This window comes from Larus michahellis, chromosome 7 (genome assembly GCF_964199755.1).
Source record: "Larus michahellis chromosome 7, bLarMic1.1, whole genome shotgun sequence".
Taxonomy (NCBI): domain Eukaryota; kingdom Metazoa; phylum Chordata; class Aves; order Charadriiformes; family Laridae; genus Larus; species Larus michahellis.
This window is the reverse complement of record NC_133902.1, coordinates 32,680,541-32,704,603: the sequence shown is the minus strand read 5'-3', so window position 1 is coordinate 32,704,603 and position 24,063 is coordinate 32,680,541. Positions and strand designations below refer to the sequence as shown.

The window sequence follows — 24,063 nt, the reverse complement described above, 5'->3', positions numbered from 1 at the left end:
CTACCAGCCAACCTGCACCTTGCTGGAGACAAACATTTAATGTTTTTGGCATTACGATTTAAGCAACTCTTAAAAATGTTGTTTCAGTCCCAGTTTTGCACAGATGATGCCTACCTGGATGAAACACAAAGAAGCTGCACTGCTTAAACCCCTATCTGCTCTCTGTGAGAGATGTGAGTGCATTGCTGGGGTATACAAACCCAGGGTAGGCCTAAACAGAGTTTATATAAAGAATGACAAAATGTTGCACAACAGGCAGCTGCACAGTACACGTGTACCTGTGGTATTGACAAAGCCATACCATTCAGTGCACTGAAGCAGAAGTCTGAGTAGCATACAAATCATTAGCTAGGTAGGACTTTGAAAATATGAATCAGAACGATCAAGCTGAAGAACAGTTATTCTGAGGTCTAACTAGATGTTCTGATGGTTATTGCGTCAGTCAAACAGCCGTCTGAAATGGGGTATTTTCTGAACTTTTTTCAACGCCCCAAAGGGATAACACTGTGGAAGTCCTCCTCCTTATCTGCATGGAGCTTTGCAGCGAAGTAAAAAAGACACCTAGACTCTGAATTCAAGAGATGGACCAAAAATTTCATCACACTGTCCTACAATCCAAAAGATTCAATTTCACTTCATGTTTTCTTTGTATCCTGAATGGATGCTGTGGGTCCTGAGGAATTCTATCATTGGGAAGTCCTTTGCTAAACTAAGGATGTGCTTTAAAATTAGCGTGGGTATCGCTTCACAGTCCGCTCCTGTGGACTGTAATGACATGCATTAACTGGAGATGGACTGCTGTGTCGCACTAATCCAGTCGTGAAACCATAAGCAATATAGCAGAAGAATTCTCCATTATGCTGCCTTAAAGAGACTCCCTCTTCCCTGGAGACATTCTTGGTAATAAGCGTGCATTAGACAACGTTTGCTATTACTAGTAACCACTTCTTTTGATGCCCAGCCTCCTCAAAATGTCTCAAAGCTGTTAGAAATAAGGTAATGAGCACTGTATTTAATAAACCAGAGAATTCTGTAGTTATAAACTCATTTGATTTTAAGTCCTCATTCATTTGTGTCTGAATTCTCTATATAAGCTAGTGGGAAGAACTATTGATAGAATCGATGGCATTGATGGAATTTGTAGAAGAATAAAACAGTGGGTACTGATGAATCACCAAGGAGATCTGTAATTTTAAAGGCTAGTGTCTCTTTTTTCCATCATCATCTTCTGTTAGATTTGTCCAACAAACCAGAAGAAAACTGCAAGAAATCAGAAATCAATGTCTAATAACTGCTGTGCAGCTGACTTTTATTAATGATTTACTTATAAAGAAACCAAATACAAATTATAACCTAGATATAAATTTAAGAGCACTCAAAGATTCATCTCCTGACCTATAGGCAATATCTACTAAAGGACACAGCAAACAACATGAGCACCCTGCATGACTGGGCATCGTGCAGTTCAGTCCATCTTCTGATCCTCTGCAGCAGGCAGGAGAAGAACAGGATCATGTTCCAAATTGAAGCTAATCTCTTGTGGCCTCTCAAGTTCAAGATACACTCCTTGAAGCCAGAGTTTCTCTTTAAACCTGTTTAAAAAAGGTCAGTTAATATTCTTAATGCTGGCAGCTACAGCATTCCCTTTCATATGCAACACAGTGGTGGTTGGCATAGACTGTTCTCTGTGGTCTTGAGACAATACGAGATTAGAGATCAAATAAAGAGTGATTCCAGACAGAACATAAAATATCCTCAAACTCATCTTACTGACAATAACAAATAGCCAGAGGCACTTTAGTTATAAAGAACAGAAGAGATGAGAAAAATGAAGAGAAATTTGACCTTTCTGTATGATTTACATGTTTTAATCATTCTGAATTCTTTATGTGCCCTAAGTAAAATTAACATGATCTTGCATTTGATTTTTTTTTTTGCTTTGGAATATCTGGCATCTCACAGCAATACAGGAAAAAAAAAAAAGAACAAAATATATGGGATCAGTGCTTGATCAGCTGCACGAGGGAAAGCGTGCAGGCAGCTTATGATGAAATGGGAACAGCTTTTGAATCAACACATGCAATAATTTTCCTTTCCTTTTACACGTTGCTTTACATGCAGATAGACGAATTTCAGGACCTTAAAGACAAAAGATGACGGTTCTTTCTTTTTCCTATGGCTTTTGGTCATAGAATTCACTATGTGTGAAAAGATCAGAAAAAATTCAGAGACTTTTAGGCAACAAATGCATTTTCACGTGACCACTCTAGACTTAACATTTTTAGCACACTGTGAAAGACCAGCCTGATAGCAATCCCACAGATTCTCAGTGACTTCCCAGGTCATATTAACCATCACTTCTCTAAAGCCAGGAGAATCCTGGAGACTCTTTTCCATTACATTGATCCACATACCTTCTAGAAAAAAAGCTATTTTACTGTATCATCACGAAACCAGCTTTTCACCATAAAACCAATTACCAATTTCAGAGTTGTGTAATAAACATTATCAACAGAATTGTTCAGTTATTTTCTATTGAAAACCTCTGACAGCAAGTCCTAGTTTTATGTGCACAATCTTCCTAATCCCCACCTACATGTGTTCCATGTTTCCAGTGTAACAGTGAACTAATAGTAGAGTAAACCAGATTGGTAACAGTCACAGGATATAAAAAAATCTCTCATCCCTGAATACATTACTTAAAAGACAGGCAGTTCTAGCACCATGAACTACAGTAGGCTCTCAGAGCCTAAATTCAGGAGGGAATATTTAACCTTGTGCAAGAAGTCACCACAAACACTATTGACTTCAGGTATCTCATTTAATCTTCTGAGATTGCACAGTGGAAATTTTTGGCATCTTTAATCAATTAATGAACAATGACTGTTCCTGTGCTATTAGAACTGATACTTACTCTTCTAAATAAGATGCTTACCTAGTAGAAAACTTTGTTTACATAGTCTGTTATTGAAACGTCATGTAGTTCTACCAGTTTGAACTTCTGGAATACTTTGTTTCTGTTAGCTGTCCAACCTTACATGAATATCTAGATTAAGATACCTATATTTTTTAAGAATTATTTCACTAAACTAAGTACCTTATTGCACAAACCCCATTTTCTATTGTATTACAAGGTTTTTCATCTAACAGAATTGCATATCTTCTGATGAAGAATTAAGTGTAAAAGGCAATCACACATTATGCACTTGGTTTGCGTTATGCAAAAATTCATCGGATTAGGAAGAGTGTTTGATGTGCGCTTTGTAAATTAAGGTCATTACAGCTATTGGAGTACCAGCAGATGTAGCACAAAGTAAGCTGTAAGTTACCTTACTGGGAGATGTTTAGCCACTGGCCTTTGATCTCGCACACCATGTGTGTTATAGGCTTGTACTAGCTCAGTTGTGGTGACATTCACTTCTTCTGAAAAGTATCCATCTTCCCATTCTGATTTAGCCTGAGTTATGGTGGAAATTTCTGGGGGTTTATTTTTCTCTGAAACAAAACATGAACATTACTAAGTGGAAACAAGGCGCTCATTTAATATGGCAACAACGTGCCTAAAAACATGCAGCTGGTAGGTTGAATTACCTATTACTGTTACGAAAGCAGAACAGTGTGCCTTTCCAATTTCATTGCTGGCAACACAGATATATTTCCCACTATCAGCAAGGACTACATTTCTTTTTAAAAGGTAATAGGTATCTCCTAATTTCTCAATCTGTAAAACAATAGAACGTACATAGGAGATCATTAGTAGCATAAACCAAAATATATTATCTTTCTGCCAAGAAATATTTCAAGAACATTAAAACATACGCTGATGTCTCCAGGTACCACTTGGATATCATCCTTCATCCAGGAGACATTTGGTTTGGGCTTTCCATGTATAGTGCAATGCAGGATTAAATCTTCTCCTTCTTGTAGAGTTGTATGTTCAAACTTGTGTATGAAGTTTGGCTGTATTCCTTGTACTGAGAAAAATATATTCACTGTATTTCAAAAAGGCACAACTAAAGAAACTGAAGGAAAAAATCTGTTCTCATAAAGTTCACCACATTGCATGACAAAGAGAGCCTTTATTGATGCTTGGAGCTCAGGATAACTTGTTTGCAAGACAGTTAGTAGGCAGACATTGTTTACCTCTATAATATAAAATTTGTTGAAACACAGGGATATTAAGCACCCAAGAATTATATGCATCAGCATAGTGATATTAGTCCTATGGTAATGCTAAAGAATCTTGTTCTTTGTGTAGGTAGTAGGCAAGTCTACGTGGGTCATCGTGTTCCAGTGAAAGTGGAAGTGTAAATATTCCACACAAATCTAAAGTGACGAAGTCAAGAGAGCAAACTTTGGCATTTAGTGCATTGTTGTACATCACGTTCTTTCTTCACTTTTTTCCCTATTGTTCTAGTCAAAAAAAAGTTATTGAAAAAATAAAACAAGATTGATCTATATTTGCAAAAATGATGAAGGCCAGAATGTGGCCCCTCTACCGCTTTGATCAAGATCACTATTTTGGCCATCATTAATACTGAAACCATGTACTACTAGATCATCCAGTACAAATCTGGTTCAGATCAAGGATGGGCAAGTAACTGCATTTTTATTGCAATATCCAGAGCACATGGGACTGAGTTTGTACTGCCTTCATGTCAACTGTGGGAGGACAGATGACACCTGAACCAGTACAAAACCTGGCTAATACAAATTAACCCATCAAAATTGTTTGAAGAAATTTCAATCACGAGCATCAGTTCGTACTGAATCAAAGCGTTGCTTCATGTGACATGTAACTTACTGAGCTGTAGAGCTGGATTTACTGGACCACTGTACTGCTACCTAAGGTTCCACTAATGTTCCACTTCCAGGGCCACAGTAAAAAAAGATGACCTCAGAACTCAGACTAAGTATTGTTGACACAGGGAATCCAAAGCAGCAGATGCTAACACACAGAAGCACACACAAAGACATTTATTACAACAAAAATGAACATTTTGCATTTCTATCATATAAAGAATGTCTTCTTGTTCCTCTTCGCTATAAATTGTACCATGTGTCCATAATATTTACTGGAAGTAATCACTGGCCTTCTCAGAAATGGAAAGTTGCTGAAATTTGTGATCAATAACAGAGCTTGACACTGCTCTCAACTAAGCCAGCATTACTCCACTGTTTTAGGATGAAAATTTTTTCTTTATGCTATTGTGAAACAAAAATCAACATATTCATAAAGGTGCCCAGCAACTTCTAAACCTAAATATATTGAGCCCTTGGCTATTTTTTGCCAAATGTGGGACAGTCACCATTGTGAGGCAGACATTTTCACCCACTGTATTAATAAATCCACTACTTAGGTGAGCTCTTACTTGCAATAAGCTTCCAAGCTTAGCTGCTTTTACATTCTTCTTATGTACTGCAGGACTTAGGCTACAATATGGAGCAGAAGCAGGTTGAGTTTTACTCTCTCATACCCTTGCTAACCTAAGTTCTGTATTAGCCAGTCCCAGCAGCTCAAACAACTCAGTTCTTAGCTGTCGGAAGTTAGCATGTGCAAGCTGCCACCGCCGTTGCATTGCGTGCACCTGAAGCACAGAAATTTGGGATCTGCAGCTTCACTTCAAGCAAGAGAACCAAGCTTACACCCCTGCCTCCTCTTTGCAGGCAGCTGGCAAAGTCATAAACAGTGCATGATTAGCTTGTAACCCAGTAGAAAATGTTAAGGGGGCATCAGCTACTCCTTGTGTTATTTTTGGCTGAATTCCATTACTTGTGTGGTTTGTATTACCTTGTGAAGTCAGGCTGCAGCTCATACCTGGGTGGTTTTTACCATTAAAAAAAAAATATATCATCTCAGTGGAATGGTGACAATGATCATCTTGATCAAAATCATCTTGATTTTGTATCAGTAAGTCAGCACAACGTAAAAACTAAAATGCCCAGTTTCTAGAGAGCAAAGGGAAAAGTATGTGCAAAGAAAACCATGAAGAGACAGTTACTACAACTCTCTAAGGGTTAGAACTCAACAGGGAAACAAAGTCTGCTGTAAAAGAAGTGTTCATCCTCTGACAGCAACCTTCAGGTAGTCAGTGGTACCGAAATCCCACTCTGATGACTTCAGATCAGAAGTTTGCCAATTATTAAACGTTACATAAGCTATTTGCAGGAATCAGTAAAGTTCTACTGCAAACCGGGGAACCAGCAAGGAAAACTCAGCAGCTTGGAGCAATGCAAAAACTGCAGGTGGAGAAATCACCTGCATCTGGCTTTATCACACAGCTTTCACCCCTGCCCCAAGTCTCTCACACGCAGGTAGGACCAGGTCGATCCAAATTGTTTTCAGTAGCCATTTTTTATTACTTTGCTTCACAGTTATTCTTAATCTATTTACTCTGAGCATTTAATTTCCAATCTCTGATGTCTTGATATGTGATACTAGCAAGTTTATAAACTTTCCCCTATCTTCTCTAAAAATTTAGGCTAGACCGAGACTCACACTATTACTGCTCAGAGACTTTGGTTTTGCTCAGCATCGCTCTAAATTAAGACACTGCACTTTGTGTTAGGAGCTTGACTGAGGCAAAATCTCTGAACAATAATCAGAAGGAACTTTATTAAGGAATACCAAGTGGGTCTCATGATCCAACTGATAAAAAATATCCATAATCCAGAGCTCCACTCTCCTTGAATACCATGGCACAGCCTCATTAAAGTAAATGTGAGCAGTGATTTTTAAAGACACAGCTCCTCTAAGCCACAAAAGATATACACACACACACACGTTACTAGCTTACCCTAGCAAAGTCTCCAGAGAAAGGTCCAGAAATAGGCCTACCTTACCAGTCATTTGAGAGGAAGCCAACTTCTCCATTGCAGCTCCAGCCACATCTTGTCCAGAGCCAAAACAGGGGAATGCCTCATCCTCCCTTTGCCTACTGACTCACACTTGGGCCCTCAGACAGGCTGCTTCTTTTGAAAAATGAAAGTAGTTAATGCCTTTCCCCTCCAAATTTATTCACCTTGTATAAATACCTGTTCACACAACTCCATATCTTGTATTCTGGCAATCTCATTCATCACTTACTTTTTTAATGGGTGTCCGTATATGGGGAAAGAGGAAGGGAGGCTAAGTTAGTAACATGCCTAAATATAATGTTTCTATGGTAAGGCTAGAGAGATTGAGATTTAAATCTGCTCTTTAAGAGAGCAATCAGGAAGTTGTAAAGATGTTGGGGTCTTGAAGTAACTATAGGTTCAAACTGTGACTGTGATGAGAGGAACTCAGTACTGTAAATCAAGAAAGTAGCAGAGCCAGAACAATGTAAAACACCTAGATGTATTCCCTGCTTATAGAGTGTGGTTAAAGGAGGAGGAACTGAAGCATGAACAACAGCAACTATTAAAAAAAGGGGGGGAGGGGGCACATTACTTTGAAATTGCTGCTGAAACAGAATGAGTGTGGTTTCCTTTCAGAGAAGTATTAGAACATCATGAGACTACATCACTGTTTCACTGTCACTTTTTTTTTTTTTTTTTTAAAGATTATCTGAACAGAAAACAGCAGGAATTTTCCAGCAAGATTTTTAGGACATTCGTTATAGTCCTTAAATAAAGAGTATTTAAACCCAGACTGCCAACACAGCAGTAATCAGCACTGATTACACCTTTGTTTACAAAACAAAGCATTGAAACCAGGAGACTTGCAGTATTCTGCTGTGTATCCAATATCTGTAATCTCTCCTTTTTTAATATCGTTTCTTGCAGCGATTAAAAATGTGGCTGGTATCCACATACCCATTAAAAACTTGTGCATTTATAACTATTCCTCTTTTAAAGATGCAACACCATATTCATGAAATCAAGTTTTGTTAATCTAAAATTTACAGAAATGTTCAAATTCTCAGAGGAAATGTTTAATGAACAAAGGGATTACATACTTCTACAACGACTTATTAAGATCTACAGATGTGCTAATGCAATTTCTAGCCTTATATTTATACCTTTATTAATTAGAACACTTGACTGTGCAAAAATAACAACATTCTCAGAAGTGACGAGGTGGGGGTTTTTTTGACCTTTTATTATTTCACAGTGACCGTTATATAGCAATAGCACGAATATCATCCTTGTGTGTACTTTTGAAAATAATAGTGTACTTAGATTTTAAAAGCTGGATTCATTTGCATCTCACTTTCTTCTCACGAGTCAAACTTGAAAGACCTTACTTAACATTTAAGTAGGAACTCAATTCCAGGATTTAGTCCAGTAGTAGGAAGCTTACTTTCACAGATAACACGTTTGAGTAAAAATGAAAGTTGATGCATTGGCACAGAAGCAGATCATAAGCCACTTCAGCTGCTTTTGAACAGAACAGCAAAACTGAGGGTGATTTTCCTTAGAAAGCCAGCTGGCTTCCCTGAGTGACAGGTAAGCTATAGGGATCTTCCATATAAGCTTTAGACACATATAATTTTAATCAGGGTGTACAAAGAGTGCTGCTTTAATCTTCCCTTCCCCAGTGGAATAATTTTGTGTTGTTTGACACCCTTAAAATCTTTTTTTCTTCGAGGCTCTGTTGAAACCTGGGCTACCTAATTTGTCAGTTACAACAAGCATTTATGGTTCAAGCAGGAAAATTGGTGTTAAGGTCACCAAGTGTGGCATTTCACTGTCATTCTGCTTTTGTAGTTTTGTGGGCAGAAGGCAGCTTTTCTTTAGCTATTTTCTAGATACACGTGGCTTAAAAATATCCTTCTCCAGCCAATAAAATTGAGTGTGGGTGCTGTTTCAACACCACATTGTAGCAGTGAACAGTTACAGGGGCATCATGTCAATACAGCTTCCTCATCTGGAAAGCCTTCCTGGCGCATATAATACCAAATCAAGTCCCAAATAGCCATGCCTTGAAAAAGTCCATGGAGAAAAACTACTTTTATGTCTTGTTCAGTACATGAACTACCAATAGTTCTTTCAAAATAAGATGAAAAAAGAGAAAAATAGGTAAGAAAAATACAAACTTTAGCAACAAGGGTCATTTCATGAACTATTATTTAAACCGTAATTCAGAAGAAACAAAATCAACATTGTATTGATTTTAAATATTTTTTCTGCTAAAGGGGGCAAAACATTATTATACTCAATTAGACATATGCAGCATGATACGTACTCAGAATTTTACTATATGCAGCACAGATTTGTAAATGTTGGAATAAAATTTGCTCACTCAGGCTACTCTAATTCCTCCCCTCTTAGAGGAAAGATGACAGTCCTCCTTGCTACGCTTGGAACCAGGAATGTAAGTCAAACTCCAATAAAAGGCTACATCACTGTCTAGCTTCTAAATAATATTAATAAAAAGATGGAGTAATTCCCACTTGGATTCAAAGCTGCATCTCTTACTCTCACACATATTTGCAAACCAGCCCTGTATTCTGGCTGCCAAATCTCAGGTAATGCAAGTACATGACATCTCTCCCACTTGTTCTAAAGATTGTTAAATGAAGTTAATGGAAACAGCTTCAATGCAAATGTTTATGAGGGAAAAGGTCTGCATGCCTGCTCTACCATAATACTCTAGAAGGCTGGATATACATCAGGAAGTGTTACAAGGGAGGGGAAAGAATTTGTCCCCATAATCCGTGTACACTTGTCCGGCAGTTCTGCGTCCCTTTGTTGCCTTAGCTTGTAAGGCTGATTGTCATAAATAGCGAGCGGTCTTTCTGTAAGTGAAAGCAAGCAACAAGATCCAAGTCTAGATCCAAGCTACCTCAAATTCCTGTTCTATGACATTATGAAAAGTTCACATCTTTTTCTCCTGCTTTAATAGAAGTACAAGTGAGTTTGGGACAATTTTTTCCAAGCAGGGCTGTAATTCTAGCTCTAGCCTTGCTTTCTGAAGGACAGAGACTCACTTCACAGTGTTGTTTTGCTCAACAAATGGCTCTCCTCCAACCAAAAAGGTCACATGCATATCTCTGAACTCACATACTGACCATATAAAAAGACAGAACAATGACCATTCTAGCACTGAACTTTCCATAGTTTTCAAGGTGAAGGACGCAGAAGTTAAAACAGAGATGCAGCTTTGAGCCCAACATCTGTAGAGCTACAATGACTCTTTCTGTCACAAGCCTTACGACAGTTAATGCTTAATTTAAAGGCCTAATTCTGGCAGGCGCAAGGAAGAAGAGGAAAGAGAATATCCCTGCTTTCACTCCTCATTTAGCCTCAATGCTGAAGGCAAAAATACCTTTAAAAGTTACCTAAGTATTATTTAAATTTACAGAGAAAAGCAAAAAACAAGTCAAAGGACATCCATGATTACTTTTAATTTTTGAACGATGGCAACCCTCAGTAAAAATAGAAGCTTGAAGGGCAGCCATCACATAGAAGATTCACTTTCAAACAGAAAATTAGTGTTATGAACAGGATAAAGTTATCAAGTACTGGCAGCTCTGCAGCATGCAAAACCTTACAGCATGTAGGAGAGGCATTTTGGTTTGTTCTTACCACAATATTGCTTAATGTACCACTTATGCAAGTCCACTTAACTCACAGAGGTTGTTTGCTGTATAACAACCATACATAAAGTCACAAGGGCACAAAACCACTACACTGAATTTCACTTTTATGAAATTTGAAACATTCAAAATCATACTAATTGTTAAAATTAACTTTATTGTGAAATGGAAAGTACATTTTAGGAAAACAGGTGATTTTTATACCTGAATTATTATGAATCAAAATTTTTGGGAGACAATTAAACTTGGAAATGTGTTCATTAAGGGTAATACCAATTTCAGTTAGAAATTACTTTGCTCCCCCACCTGCCCACGACCTCCTCCTCCTGCTCCCTCTCGTATTGCTGTGAGGTTATATTCCCCTGAGGACTTCTCCTGTTTCAAAGTTACAGGAATTTTAATAAAGTTGCAGTCACTGGGCCAAAATATCTAAATGTCAGTCTTCAATCTCACTGACCCCTGGCAATTTGCAATATATGTTCTGCTCATAAGATGCCACACAGTAAAAGGCATACTTCATTTCAGCAAACTATGCAAGAGAAAGTAAATAATTCCTCTCTATAAATTTTCCACACAAACGCAGCTGTAATACAAAACTTGCAAATCAAAGATGCAGGAAAAATCATGTAGCTGTTTGTCAACTGTTTTACTGTATAAATACAACAAGTACTGGAGCTAAAAAATGAAGTTACATTTGAGGATTTATAAATGAAGCCTTCCACTGACACAGTTACATTGTTATCAAATATTTAAACAAATTACTACTTTAATAAAACATAATATTTGTGGTTGTCCTTGTCAAGAATGAAACACAGTATGTAGGTGAACAAAATTCTGGTTTGGATCTACTGCTTTGAAGTTATAGAAGTCTACTTGATGGAAATAAAACAATTTTTTTTTTGTATGAATACACTTTTGAGTATTTCCCCAATTTGGTTGATTCTGTTTGAAATCTGTATGTTAAAAATTTTTAAACATGCACAAACGCCCACTTCATAAACTGTTATCTTTCTTGTCTTATGCTAACAATTTAGTGGATTATTAGAAATATTTATGTCTTTAATTATATAAGAAGGTAGAGGAGGTATCACAAGCATCTACCTAAGCATACTGATATGTTGGAACGTCTCATTTTTTAAACATTTGGGGGGGTTTTGGTCTACTGTATGCTAGGTGCCACTTACACAAATCCTGATGATTCTGGGTCAAACCTTTGCAGTGCAAATGATCACAACTCTACTGAAACTACTGCAACTTTCATTTGTGGAAACTCTGCTGGCCTGAGACAGATCTAAATTTGATGTCTGCTAGTGCAGTCATGAATGGTACAGTTTCTTTACTAGGAAGTTTTATCCTACAAATAAAAGTTTTTTAAAAATATACAAGAAAAATGTGGTTCAAAATAATCTATTCAATGTTTAAAAACCATTTCAACCCCCTCCCCCAAAAAGGCATATTATAAAACACACATTCTCAGCACTCCATCTGGGCGTATCTTGACATTTAAAATACCTATAACCATTAAAACTGTTTCCAACACTTTGTAATGCCTGCATTTTAGAAAGCAACACTCTGCCTCAGATTCTAGAAAACCTTTGTAACTTTTTTATCTCAAAATCACTACGACAAAGGAAAATAAGCACATAATACTGGTAACTAAAGAAACAAGCAATATATCAAGTGTGACATAAAAGTGGTTTGGTACAAATTGTGAAAGATGCAGAAGAAAATAAATTTAACGTTGAGAATGTGAGAATTAAGTCCAGTGCAGTCAATATTGTACTTGTTTTGTGAATAGCCAGTATATTAGTGATATGCTAATATAGATGACACACAGCATTATCCAGTCTATTCTTGTAATAGGTGGCCTGTTACCTTTCACGTGGAGAATGGCACTTGATGAGATAGTGCCGTTCAAATTTTTAGCCCGAACAACATAGAGGCCAGCATCTTTATCACACACCTTCTGAATGAACAAAGTATGCTTTGTCTCCTTTTGTAAAAGCTTTAAGTGCTCATCTGCAGTCAGTTTCTGGCCCTTCTTGTACCTGAAGCAGAGAGTCAGTTTTCAAGTCAGATTTATATCACTGAATGCCAAGCAGAACTTTGCAAATTCAGACAACCTCTATGACACTACATTGACAGCAAGAGATAGAGCTCGCTGCTGCGCTCTCATTCCCCAGTTTTAAAGTTATATGTAAATATGGATGAATATTTAAGCAATTCAAATTGTTGGATAATAGATCCTTAATACTAGAAAACGTGATTCTGAAAACAGTTTTCAACGGACAAGTCACAGTTAGCTCACTGCAGTATTGGAGACAGTAGCATGAAGGCCTGAGCCCTCAGTTTTGGGCTGAAACTTTTTTGCTAGTAAGGACAATCCACATTCAACTCATGAATAGGCTCTTAAAATGCATAAGCAATGTACAAACTTTCTGAACTTGTGCCTTCAGTATATGGAACAGTCAAAGACCTGTTCCTCCCAGTCCACTTAACATTTACTTAGGTCCCATAATCAAACAGGATAGAACAATGCATCAGCAGTTTTTTCAGAGAGTGTCATATTCTAGAACTTGAGGATCCGTCACCATGTCTGGTATTGACTCCAGATTTACGTATTGGAAGTGAGAGAAAATTCTGGCTCTTCTTGCCTTATGATGCTTCAGCATAAGCTACATTTAACATGACACAAACGCAGAAATGTTTTTCACGTGTATATCCAAAAAAAGTCTACATCAGTACAAAATACGTGGTATTGGTAAATTTTTAATACAGAAACCCCTTTTTTTTTCTGTTTTCATAAATTTCTGATTTGCAAAATGCTTTCAGTTGAATGATGTTTTTTAAAAGACCATGTATCAACAGTGTATATATTTTTGAGCTAAATAAGTGCTTTCTTACAATAAAATAGAACTGAGGGTACTTCTTATTTCACTAACAATACTCCTCAAAGTGTAGAATACCGGGATTTAAAGCAAAGTAACTTTATTCATACTAACACAGTATAGTCCCATGGTTCCAGTGCCTAGTATTTTTCTCAGTGACATAGAAGAAAATTCAGCTTACTAGAAGTGTATAGTTTGCCTTATTCTTTACACGTGTAATAATAATCTTAACATCAAAACATTTCCAGTAAGAGGCATATCTAACTTTAATGCATTAAAAGAAAGGCTTCCATTGTCAAGTCTAATGGAATAAGTGAAGAAATGGCAAATGAGGTAAGATTTTAGGAAAATATGCCAACAGAGAACTACTACCAAAATCTTGAAATCCTACCCCTCTTTCCATCCCTATTCCCTTTGGGAGGGAATTTCTAAAAGGTCATCTAAAAAGATGTTTATGTTACATCATCTGTATTTCTCACAAATGCAGTATAAAGCAACCTAATTAGACATACAACAATTCAGAGAGAGATAGAGAGTGCACACAAATATATAATATATAAAACTGGTTCTCTTAGTGTAGACATTTAGGGGGTATTTTTAACCTGTAACCTCTCTCCAGTTTTCAACAACTTATTCTCACATATATAAAAATATGTGTCTCTATGTATATGTAGTGGCTATATATTTCAGTGTGCATGCATGTGTCTGACCATCCATATATAGTGCCAAGACCCTGAAAAAACGTAGGTGAATTTACTTACAGTAAATCTGGAGTGTGCGTTTGTTTTAAGAAATTACTGAACAAGTGGAATGTCATATTACAGAATAAAAACTATATGATGTATTTGCTTAAAAAAACATTGGATATGCTTGCAGTAGTTTGATGCTCTCATTATTCATAAAATTAAGTACAGAGGGATCATTTCAAGTAGGTTAATTGTCAAAAGCAATTTTGAAGGTGGGAATCGTGCAGAAGTGTGGAGTAGAAAGGATACAAGCCATTTATTCTAGTCTATAGATTAAATAATTTGGTTATAAGTGGTTCAAGGTGCCTTGCTAATAGGCGTATTTACTACTTCTCATTATAAGCTACCCACCATGTCAGTGTAGGCTCTGGGAATCCCGTTACTTCTACTTCCAAAGTTACCGGAGAACCTTCCATGACGGTTTTGTTAGACAGAAGCTGGGAGAAGTTAGGCGCCTGTCCAGTTAGGCTGGCCATGCTGTTCTTTTCTGATGAACTTTTAATCTCTTCTCGGGTGACCATCTGCCTCTGACAGCTTCTGGTGGTGTCTGGTTGAAACATGAAACCTGAGAATGCATCAGGCAAAGCATGCAGCCTGTCCTGGGTTTTAGTACAGTTATTCAAGTCATGCAATTGTTCTTGTGTTTCTGCCATGCTGTTACGAAGTTCAAGGTGTTGCAAATGTGTTTTGCATGCTTCACTCATCATGCTATATACTGGTTTGGCATCTATAGTGCAGGAAGTAGTGCTAGCTTCAGATTCTCCTTGTAAGCTACAAGTCAAAGGAGACACTGCTCTGACTTTTGGACCAGAATCTGCTGAAGAAATACAAAACTTGTCGAACTGATCTGATGGGTTTTCCATTCTATTATTTGTAGCATCAGCATAAGCAGAATTTGTTAAGAGATCAGACGCTTCCATCACTTTTTTAATACAAGCGGTTTTCTGCATTTGCAAGCTATAGGAACTGACATGCAGACTATGAGAACTACAGCAGCACTGCTCTTCTAGCTCTGTTTCAGAATGTAAAAGGTTGGATTCTGGTGTCTCAGAAAGCGGTGGCAAAGAGATATCATCAGGTGATATACACTCATATTCATCTCCGGAGGGTATTTCTTCTGCCAGGAATTCAGTCTGTAAACTATCCTCTTTGGCTGGAGATGACAGCTCTGTATCCTGTGAAACAAGATCCTCACCAGCTGGACAGATAATTGGAGTATCAGCCAATTTATTCCTCTCCTTAAATTAGGAGGGGAAAGAAGAGATGAGAGAGAAGAAGACAAACCGAGAGAGAGAATGAGTTATCATCCTATGGACCCCCTTTTCATGCAGAAGCTAGCAACAATATTTGAAATATTTCTTCTAGTTAAGTTTAATGTTTTCTGAGAAGCAGGAGGAAATACGTGGAAAAGGATAATTCATCAGAAAGTTTTGCAGCAGCTGACTTGAATTTCAAACTGTTTGTATAGATTCTAGCAGATATTATTATATATAAGCATTTATTGTAACAGTAGCAATAAAAGAAAAAGTACTTCTGTCTATAAAAAAATGACAGCCTGTGGATTTCCTGTAGCTGCTGTTTCTAAGAGCATTGGCAAGGGGAAAGTAGAGGAGGAGGTGGCCTAATTACATCTAAATGGGAAACAGTTACATAGAAAAAAAATATATTAGCAGCCAAGTTATCAGACTTTGATTCTTTGAGAGAGTCACCAGTCATGTTCGAGAGTTACAGAATTAAACCAACATCTTCAAGGTATTTTCCAAGCATTTTTTACCAGCTGTTTCAAGATCTTGTCAAAACATTAACAGAAAACAATGTTAAAATTATTTTTGTATTATCTTGGATCCAGAATTAAAAAAAAAAATCCTCTCATCATGTTTCAAAAAGAATTGGACGTGGCATGAGTGCATTAATTTTAATCGCCAAGCATCAAAGACATTATCTGATTTATTAATTACTTCTCTGCTGCTTGATTTTTATATAAAAGTGTAATCACATATTCAGGCTTACTTCATTTGTGCTATGCCAGCACTCTGACCAAAGGTGTTCATAATGTTTTCTAATACTATTCTCCCGTTGTTGAGTTCTATACAAAATAATACATAATCTACCATACAATGTTTCTATCACCTATGAACTGTTCACTCAAATCAATCGTCTGATACACTGAATGTCATTGCTTTCAAAACCAGGTATACTGGCAGTATCCAGTACAAAAGTGCAGGAGCACATTCATGCTTTATTGCTGTAAATATAACCTAATAAACAGTGCACAAAATTAATAAAAGTAAAAAGTAAGAGAACCTCATATGTGCCCTGGTCCGGTAGATATGGTAGCTTTAATATAGATGTTTTTCCAAGTTAATACAATTGTTACTTCAATGCCATGTGATTCATGGCAGATCCATGAATGAATGATTGTAAAAAATCTCGGATTTTACTGTGTCTATTTGGTTGTAAGATGAAGTTCAAGTTTGGGTATTAAATGTGTTTTCCACAAGCGTCCCCTGATGCTTGTGGAGACACGCCCCAAAGTGTCTTTCAGTATGGATAGATCATGGATATAAACATGATCAGTTATAATTGACTTTCCAATTTGGTGAAATTCTAATTTTTTCCCCCTTTCCAATTACTCAGAAAAGCTAGCTCTTTTAACTTTGTCAGTGTTGTTCTAATTAACTTTCTCAGTTTTAAGCCTGACCAGATTTGCAGTTTTTCTTAAATGAAGTGTTAATAGGCACTTCAGTAGTAAATGATGGCGGTTTTGATGTGACTTGCACTAACAAATTTAATAAACCAAATCTGATTAAATATTAAGAAGTTGAAAAATTCTTTAGAATGCTAAATTCTGAGCAGATATAATTAAAAAGCATAGGTCAAACTTTCTGAATAGTCAGTCTCTACTGTCTGAATGAAATCCGTGGTCCAGATTCATTCAGTCTATTGAGGAGCCTACACACATGTACACACAGTGGCATACATTTTGGTAACTACAGGGAGGGCCACAACAACGTAGGAATCTTCCAGCGACTAATTTAGGATCTTAGTGCAGGGATGTGCTGTCAGTTTCATGGCCACCTCATCTGGAGATCACGGAACTGAGCAGAGTTATTTAAGACATTGCTGGAAAATGTCCCTGGGGAAAACGCTGGGGAAAAGAACGTCAGGTGGGCAGTGAGTGAGCAAGCTGTCAGACAGGCTTTGGTAGCAGGAAGACCTTCAGCCCTGGTGTGCCACCTGGGATCAAAGCAGCATGAGGGTGAATGTGCCATGAGAAGGCCTAGGCCGCTTTTTAGAGGGTGGTATTTATTACTGAAGCAAATTAATACTGCAAAACTAGCTTGCAGAGTATAGACAAAATTAAAGACTGCTGGCTCACTAGACAAGGGGCTGGGGATGGGCCAAGTCTTTCCTTGGAAAGGATGGAAATGGAAGACAGAAAAGCTCTAGTGAGAAGAACCTGCTACTTCTTTAAGTGAAGTATGGAGTGATGAAAAGGGTGGAGGCATCATAGCTGCCATACTTCACATCTGATATTTGCTGTTTCGCATACCCTTGACTTCTCCCCTTGGCAGCTGAGGCACAGTCTGATGAGGACTGACAAAGCTGCGGCCTAGCCAAATAGCAAATAGGGTTACGGACATCTGCTAGGGGAGGTGATTCTCCTGAGGGTGGCTTTTCAGATCAGTCACAAAATTTTGAGTGAAATCTGGGCTCCAAGTCAAAGGTGAAACTCCCATTGACTTGGAATGGAGGTAACAAAATTAATTAGGCTCAATTTTGGCTCATCAACAGATTACAGGATAATTCTGCGTTGAACTGAAGGGAATGTTAATGTTGGTTAAATTTCTATAAAACATCACAATTTAATGTTTTGCAGTATTGGTCTATGTTATCAGCTTGCAAAATGGAAATTTTAGAGCTCTAAATCAATTACCAGTGTATCCTACCTTTCTAAAGACTTCAATATATTACCATCCACTCCAATTTACCAGACTATTTCGCATAGTAAATTATTTATATCTACATCCAGGATCCCAAGGCTTCAAAATGTTCTTTAAGCTGAAGGAATTAATCTCATTCATCTCATAATTGCCTGTATTTCTAATGCTACATTTATTTATTGACAATTTGGTACCATTCATATTAATTTACTGTATATCCATGAATAAAACATGCTTGTCTGCTAGGACTTTTATCATTCTAAATGCATACCCAGTCTTTTAGTGTCTGATTTCCTTTTGTGGATTGTCCTCAACATGCAATCCATACTTGGAATGTACGTATTTATGATCTCTGCTGCACGGAATTTTGGAAACTGAAACATAACTTAAATGTTTTGAGGTGAGGGTGAAGACGACTATTTGATGCTGAGTTCTGTTATTTATTTGATGTACAGTGTCGTATCAACAGTACAGCAGATTATCTGTGACATGATGTCATCCTGAACTGCTGACAGCTGTAGCTGTGTTCCATCATGTTTTTGCCGTGACTGCTTTCCTGTTATTCAGTGTTGCAAAACTGAAGCAATTATGTGCTTGTTTTGCATTGGGTTTTTGTAATACTGTACAGGCAAAGACAATCAAAGCCCACCAATCTATAACAATATCCATCACTTTTGAGCTGCAATGAATTAAGGAGTAAAATTCCTTTGAGAGTACACAACAACGCCCATCAATATGATTAAAAAAAACCCCAAAACAATATGAACGGCAGATACCTGTTTAGTGTTGGTAGGAGATAGAGTATTGTTTCTCTTCTCAGTAATGCATTCTGAGTTTGTAAGCAATTTACTTGATGCCATCTGAAAGACAAATGTTTAAACCTCACTATTTTTTCTGATGAAGACCATAATGATTCAACAAAGAATCATAATTTGCACTGTTACTTAGTTCAAATTCTGAACTATGAGGCTTCTCACATAGCATATTACTTATAAATCAAATACTTCTATATCTTGTCTCTAGGGATTATATGATTAGGGCTCTAGGAAATACTAACAGCAGTCTCCTCTATTACTTCATATATTCCCTTAAATCATATTATAAAGGAGAGAGCAGAATGTGTTTTCTCCCTTGAGGAAGAAGGAATGGCCACAAAGACAACATTTGCATTAAGAATACTGAGGCAATAGGACCAAAGAAAAATTGGTAAAAGATTATTAAAATAATATTACTTTAGAAAAGGGATACCGAGGCAAATAAAAAGAAGGCTAAAAAATAAAATTCATATGAAGAATATGTGGATTGGATAGAAAGCAAAGGGGTAATTAAAAAAAAAAAAGAAATATAAATGACCAAGACTACACTGATAACACTCATATTAAGGGAGGCTTTAAGACCAAAAAGCAAGAAACCTTCCAGCAATACACAAAACCTTTTAAGAAATAGAATTCCAGTTAAAACAACCCAGCACCTAACTAACCTGCTGCTTTTGTTGCTCTGCCTTGTCTTTAAGAGCAGTCTCACGTGCTTCTTGACCATTTCTTTCTTCTTTTTGAACAGTAACCAGCTCTTCAGAAAACTCATCTTTCTGCCATGAGAAAATAAAATTAAGTAAGCTTATGCACAATCGAAGGTAGCAACGGTTAACTACACACTGACTTATACTCTGTACAAGAGAGTAGAAAAAAAAAAAAGTGAAATCTTATCTAGAACCTGTCGTCAGCATAAGTGTAAATTGGTAAAATTATGGTAAAAATATGCAGCAAAACCTGATTCGTTCATTCCTGGACAAAGACAACATTTTTGAAAGATGAGTGGATCTTTTCTGAGGCAAGGAAAGTACAGGACATGAAAAACTGAAGAACTCAAGTGATTGGTCAAGAATCTGAGGAATATTAACCAATTTGTACTGAGCATAAGTGAGGGAAAATAAAGGATTAACAAAGTGACAGTATTTGGAAAAAAGAGGATAAACAACAAATCCAGAAAAAAATCAGGATTTCAGTAAAACAGTTCTAGGGAAGAAAGTAACTCTTTCACAAGTAACTTTGTGACTCTCTAGAATGTTCAAATTTGTCTAAAAGGGGGAAAAGGGAGAATACATTCTAAGCATAAAACATAACCAGGCAGAATTTGCATTTGCTCTTGTTTTCCTCCCTCCTTCAACTTCCCATCCGGTCAGTCCATAACCACTCTGAATGTAGTTAACTGTATTTTAAATCAGCTGCTTTACCATTCTTCTTGGCTGATACTTATTTCTAGCTTAAGCCTCAAAGGCTGCACAACTCTGCACAACAGAGTACTTACATAACAGAAATCTAGACAACCATACTCTATTTTATGAAGACTTCATGAGCCCTTTAAAATTGTCATAGAATAAATCTACAGGTTTCAAAGAACATCACAGTGGCACAAGGTAATGAAAACCAAAAGTTTTATAGTTACAATTTTGTGTATTTCATATCTTTAGCTGTCCAGCCAAAAGTTACAGTCCTAAAGTTCTTCTAAGGAAGTGCTGCATTATTAATTTTATATTCTATCATTAAAAAAGTGAAAAATTCTACATGATGCGTTCAATCTATTTTTTTCTGAAGAAAAAGTCTTTTGTTTTGCTCTTGAAAAATCCAAGAGTTGTTTTCTTCTGACATTCAGCCATGTAAAATCAGGAAAGATTGCGCAATACAACATTCTCCCTTAATTTGTTATGCTTTAAAAATGACAGGAAGTGAAACTGAATTCACAGTCATGGCATTCCATACTCATGGCATCTATCTATCTGTGTAGATAATTTCCTGAAGGATGTATTCTTCATAAGATACAGACTTCAACTATTGAGATATTCTGGAAATGTTCAATAAGAATATTAGTTTTAAAATTTCAGAATACTACATATTATAAAAAAATAACAACTTTCATTTGAAAAAAGTTGCAGAACTACTCTCTGTTGCAGAAAATTCATTTTTATAATATTCCTTTTGACTGGCCTTTTAAAAATAATTATCTAAATTAAAGGTTAAAGTAATCAGTAAACAGTTTATGACTGATTCTGTGTGAAAAAAAGCATACTCCAAACAATTAGCAAAATAAGTCAAATATTCCAATTCTTTTGAAATTCCACTACTTCTGAAAAGAACCATATTATGTTGGGCTAGCAAAAAAGATCAAAGGTTAAAGTCCTGTTCTGACATAACCTGAGGCTACTGCACACAATAGCGGTTATGTAACACATGGATTGGGAGGAGAACTTTGAAAACCTAATTGGCATTTCCATTGAAGTTTCTTTATGGCCACAGTGCAAGGCAAAGCCTTTTTTCTATTCATCTAATGGCTTTTGAAACTCATTTGTATTTTTGTCATCTCTTGCTGCTTTTAAGTGTATTAATGGATAATTTGAATGTTCATCAGTTTTTATAGTATAATTCCATCAAAGAAAAGTGAAACAACATCAACAAGAGCAGGATATGTAAGCATCTTCAGTCTTCCAAATCTGCAGAAGAATTAATCCATCAGCTATCGCTGCATGTGGGAGATTTTTGAGGTGTTACTTTGAGAGTAGGGGGTGGAGTAGATGGAGTCTTTATTAACGAAGTCTCACCCTCTCAGCTGTCTTCTCTAATTCTTCCTCAGCTGATACCTTATATTTAATTACATTTAAAGAAGCTTATCAGAATATGAAACTAAAAACGTTGCTGTTCTCTTTAATATTTTGTGTTAAACCACACTTCTCTAATTTAAATTACTTTGGTTTTAACACAACTTGGTTTTGGGGATGATTTTTCCAATAGGGAGCCAAGCTAGGTTGTTTGGCATTTTATAGATCTAGCAGTTACCTGTATTACAGTACCAAGGGAAGAAGAAATATGAAAAAAAAGTATTTGTCTAGTTACTCAAAAAATTGTGATATTTTCCCCTAAAGGTTACTTGAAAGCAATAACAGTTCTGAAAGAAGTCAAGAAAAAGAAACCTAGGAGGAATATTTAGTGAACAAACAAGTATCACTTCATTGATTCATTATGATCATTATCTAAGGTAATGGAAAAATGAACAATTAAGAAATGCATCATACTATCATAGATGATCTTCAGTTAAAAGTACTAATTTAGACACTAAGCCTGATAGGTTGATGCAAAGGCAATACATTCTCCAGAATGCATTGTAATGTAAAATGTAATTGCAGAATATAAAAAAATACCTTAATCTCCTTAAGTTCTCTCAGAGATCTACACAACTCATTAACAGAATTAATGATTTCTTTGTGCTTTAATACGGCTTTTTCAACATACTTCTTTCCTTCCTCGATACCTACAAAGGTAAAAAAATATGAGAGAGATGTGTAACAATCAATGTACTTTGTATCCCCAGTACGCTACAATAATTACATTTTTCTACGTTTTATTTTGCTGAAGAAGTTCTGTGATTCCCAGCAAGGTGCTTTCCTACCTCTTACTAGCTTACTTGAAATGGGCCCTCACAGTCACTGCAGGTCTTCTGATAGGCTTCTCCTCAAACAAAATGACTTTTCTCTGGTTAGTGATACTGCTTTAAAAGATTCTGACTTCATAAAGTGTCTCCTAAACTAGTTGCCTTATTATACAGCTAGAAGGCACTTAGATTCCTCTTATAAGACATACAAAACAAAGGCAGGATGAAGAAGCTTCTTCCCATGTAATGACTTAAAAAACACGAAGCTGCTTCTTTCTCTGTTCCTAATCAGCTGGTGTCAAGAATCCATTCTGTCAGCTCCTTTCCTACAGACAGGAATATTAAAAATACTGACATGGTTAAAAAAAAAAAAAAAGAAGAAAAAAAGAGAGACGGGGGAAAAAGTCATCTGTTCTCTCCAAATAGCCTTTTCAACACTAATTTAGAGGAATTTAAAAGCACAGTTTGACTCTGTTGAATTTTTTTCAGACTTACTACTTGAACTGATAGATTACACAGTATCCATGCACATTTGGATGGTCACCTTACTTTGGATAAAATAACTTCAACAAGTATATAAACATTGCAAGTGGGAGAAAAAAGCAAAACCTGAAGTTTCATTCTTTCTGGTCAATGATATTCCAAATCGATACAATTGCAAATACAGTATTTGCATAACAATCTACATTTTTTGCTAATAAAGTGCTTAAGAAAATTGGCAATCAAATACCACTAGTTATTCACAGCGTTAATGTAAAAAATTCACTCAGCGCTGAGGTATATCACTGTAATATACTTTGACTTCAAAGGCTTTCCTGTTATGAGATAGCATAAACCATGAAGTCTTAATTTCAAGCTCATAAATATTACAAGGACTTTCACACTTTGATTTCAAGGTGAACTGAGGCTGTATACAGAAAACCAAGTAACCACCAGACTGTTGAGTACTTTCATATTTTTATTTTTTAAATATTTTTTCTGAAATCCTTCGCCTCTTCCAGTCAATACTTTAAAAAAAACATTTGTTTTTTAACTTCATGGGATTTTCTTCTTAAATGAACAAACCTAGGAATCTGCTTCCTCCTGTCCTAAGTTATTGCATTTTCCCCCCCAGTACATTACCAGACAGCTCCTCACCATACAACCGTTCAGCGAGGTCTATAATCTGCTGAATTTTTTCTTCTTGCTGAGGCACTGTAGGCTCAATAAACTTATTAAATTGCTTGTAGAGAGTCTCTATGGCTTCTCTTGTTTTGCATTCTGCAGAATACTTGCTAACTCTAATGACTGTTGCGCTCACATCTTCAAACCAAAATTGACACTGAGGGATAAAAACACTGCATTATAATGAATTACTATCAGTAGTTCAAGCTTTTGTAGAATAGACTGGACTATTCTTAGACTTTCCATAATCAGTGGCATACAGTATGTCTTAAGTTTTCTGATATTAATTTAACCTGAAAAACAATTTTTCTCTACCAATCCTGCTTCAAATATTTGTAGCTGTTAAGTTTTCTTTAAACGCTAAATCCATGCTCAT

General features: G+C 36.5%; 1 protein-coding gene across 6 annotated transcripts in view; it reads right to left on the bottom strand.

Moving 5' to 3' along the window:
* Window positions 1–1,277: 1,277 nt before the first annotated feature.
* The window catches only part of CCDC141 (coiled-coil domain containing 141), a 105,291-nt gene continuing 82,505 nt past the window's right edge, over window positions 1,278–24,063 (bottom strand). Inside the window, exons 21-31 of one of the 6 annotated variants that reach the window (XM_074593973.1) lie at window positions 23,661–23,844; window positions 22,294–22,403; window positions 19,582–19,689; window positions 18,878–18,961; window positions 15,245–15,395; window positions 14,509–14,722; window positions 12,399–12,571; window positions 3,820–3,992; window positions 3,592–3,721; window positions 3,330–3,495; window positions 1,278–1,592 (exon numbers count right to left, since the gene is read on the bottom strand). In XM_074593973.1, the coding sequence (XP_074450074.1) occupies window positions 1,466–1,592; window positions 3,330–3,495; window positions 3,592–3,721; window positions 3,820–3,992; window positions 12,399–12,571; window positions 14,509–14,722; window positions 15,245–15,395; window positions 18,878–18,961; window positions 19,582–19,689; window positions 22,294–22,403; window positions 23,661–23,844 (1,620 nt within the window). In that variant the 3' untranslated portion in view covers window positions 1,278–1,465. Of the gene's footprint in view, window positions 1,593–3,329; window positions 3,496–3,591; window positions 3,722–3,819; window positions 3,993–12,398; window positions 12,572–14,508; window positions 15,396–18,877; window positions 18,962–19,581; window positions 19,690–22,293; window positions 22,404–23,660; window positions 23,845–24,063 lie in introns of all 6 variants that reach the window. The other 5 variants (XM_074593975.1, XM_074593974.1, XM_074593976.1 and 2 more) reach the window with 5 other exon arrangements.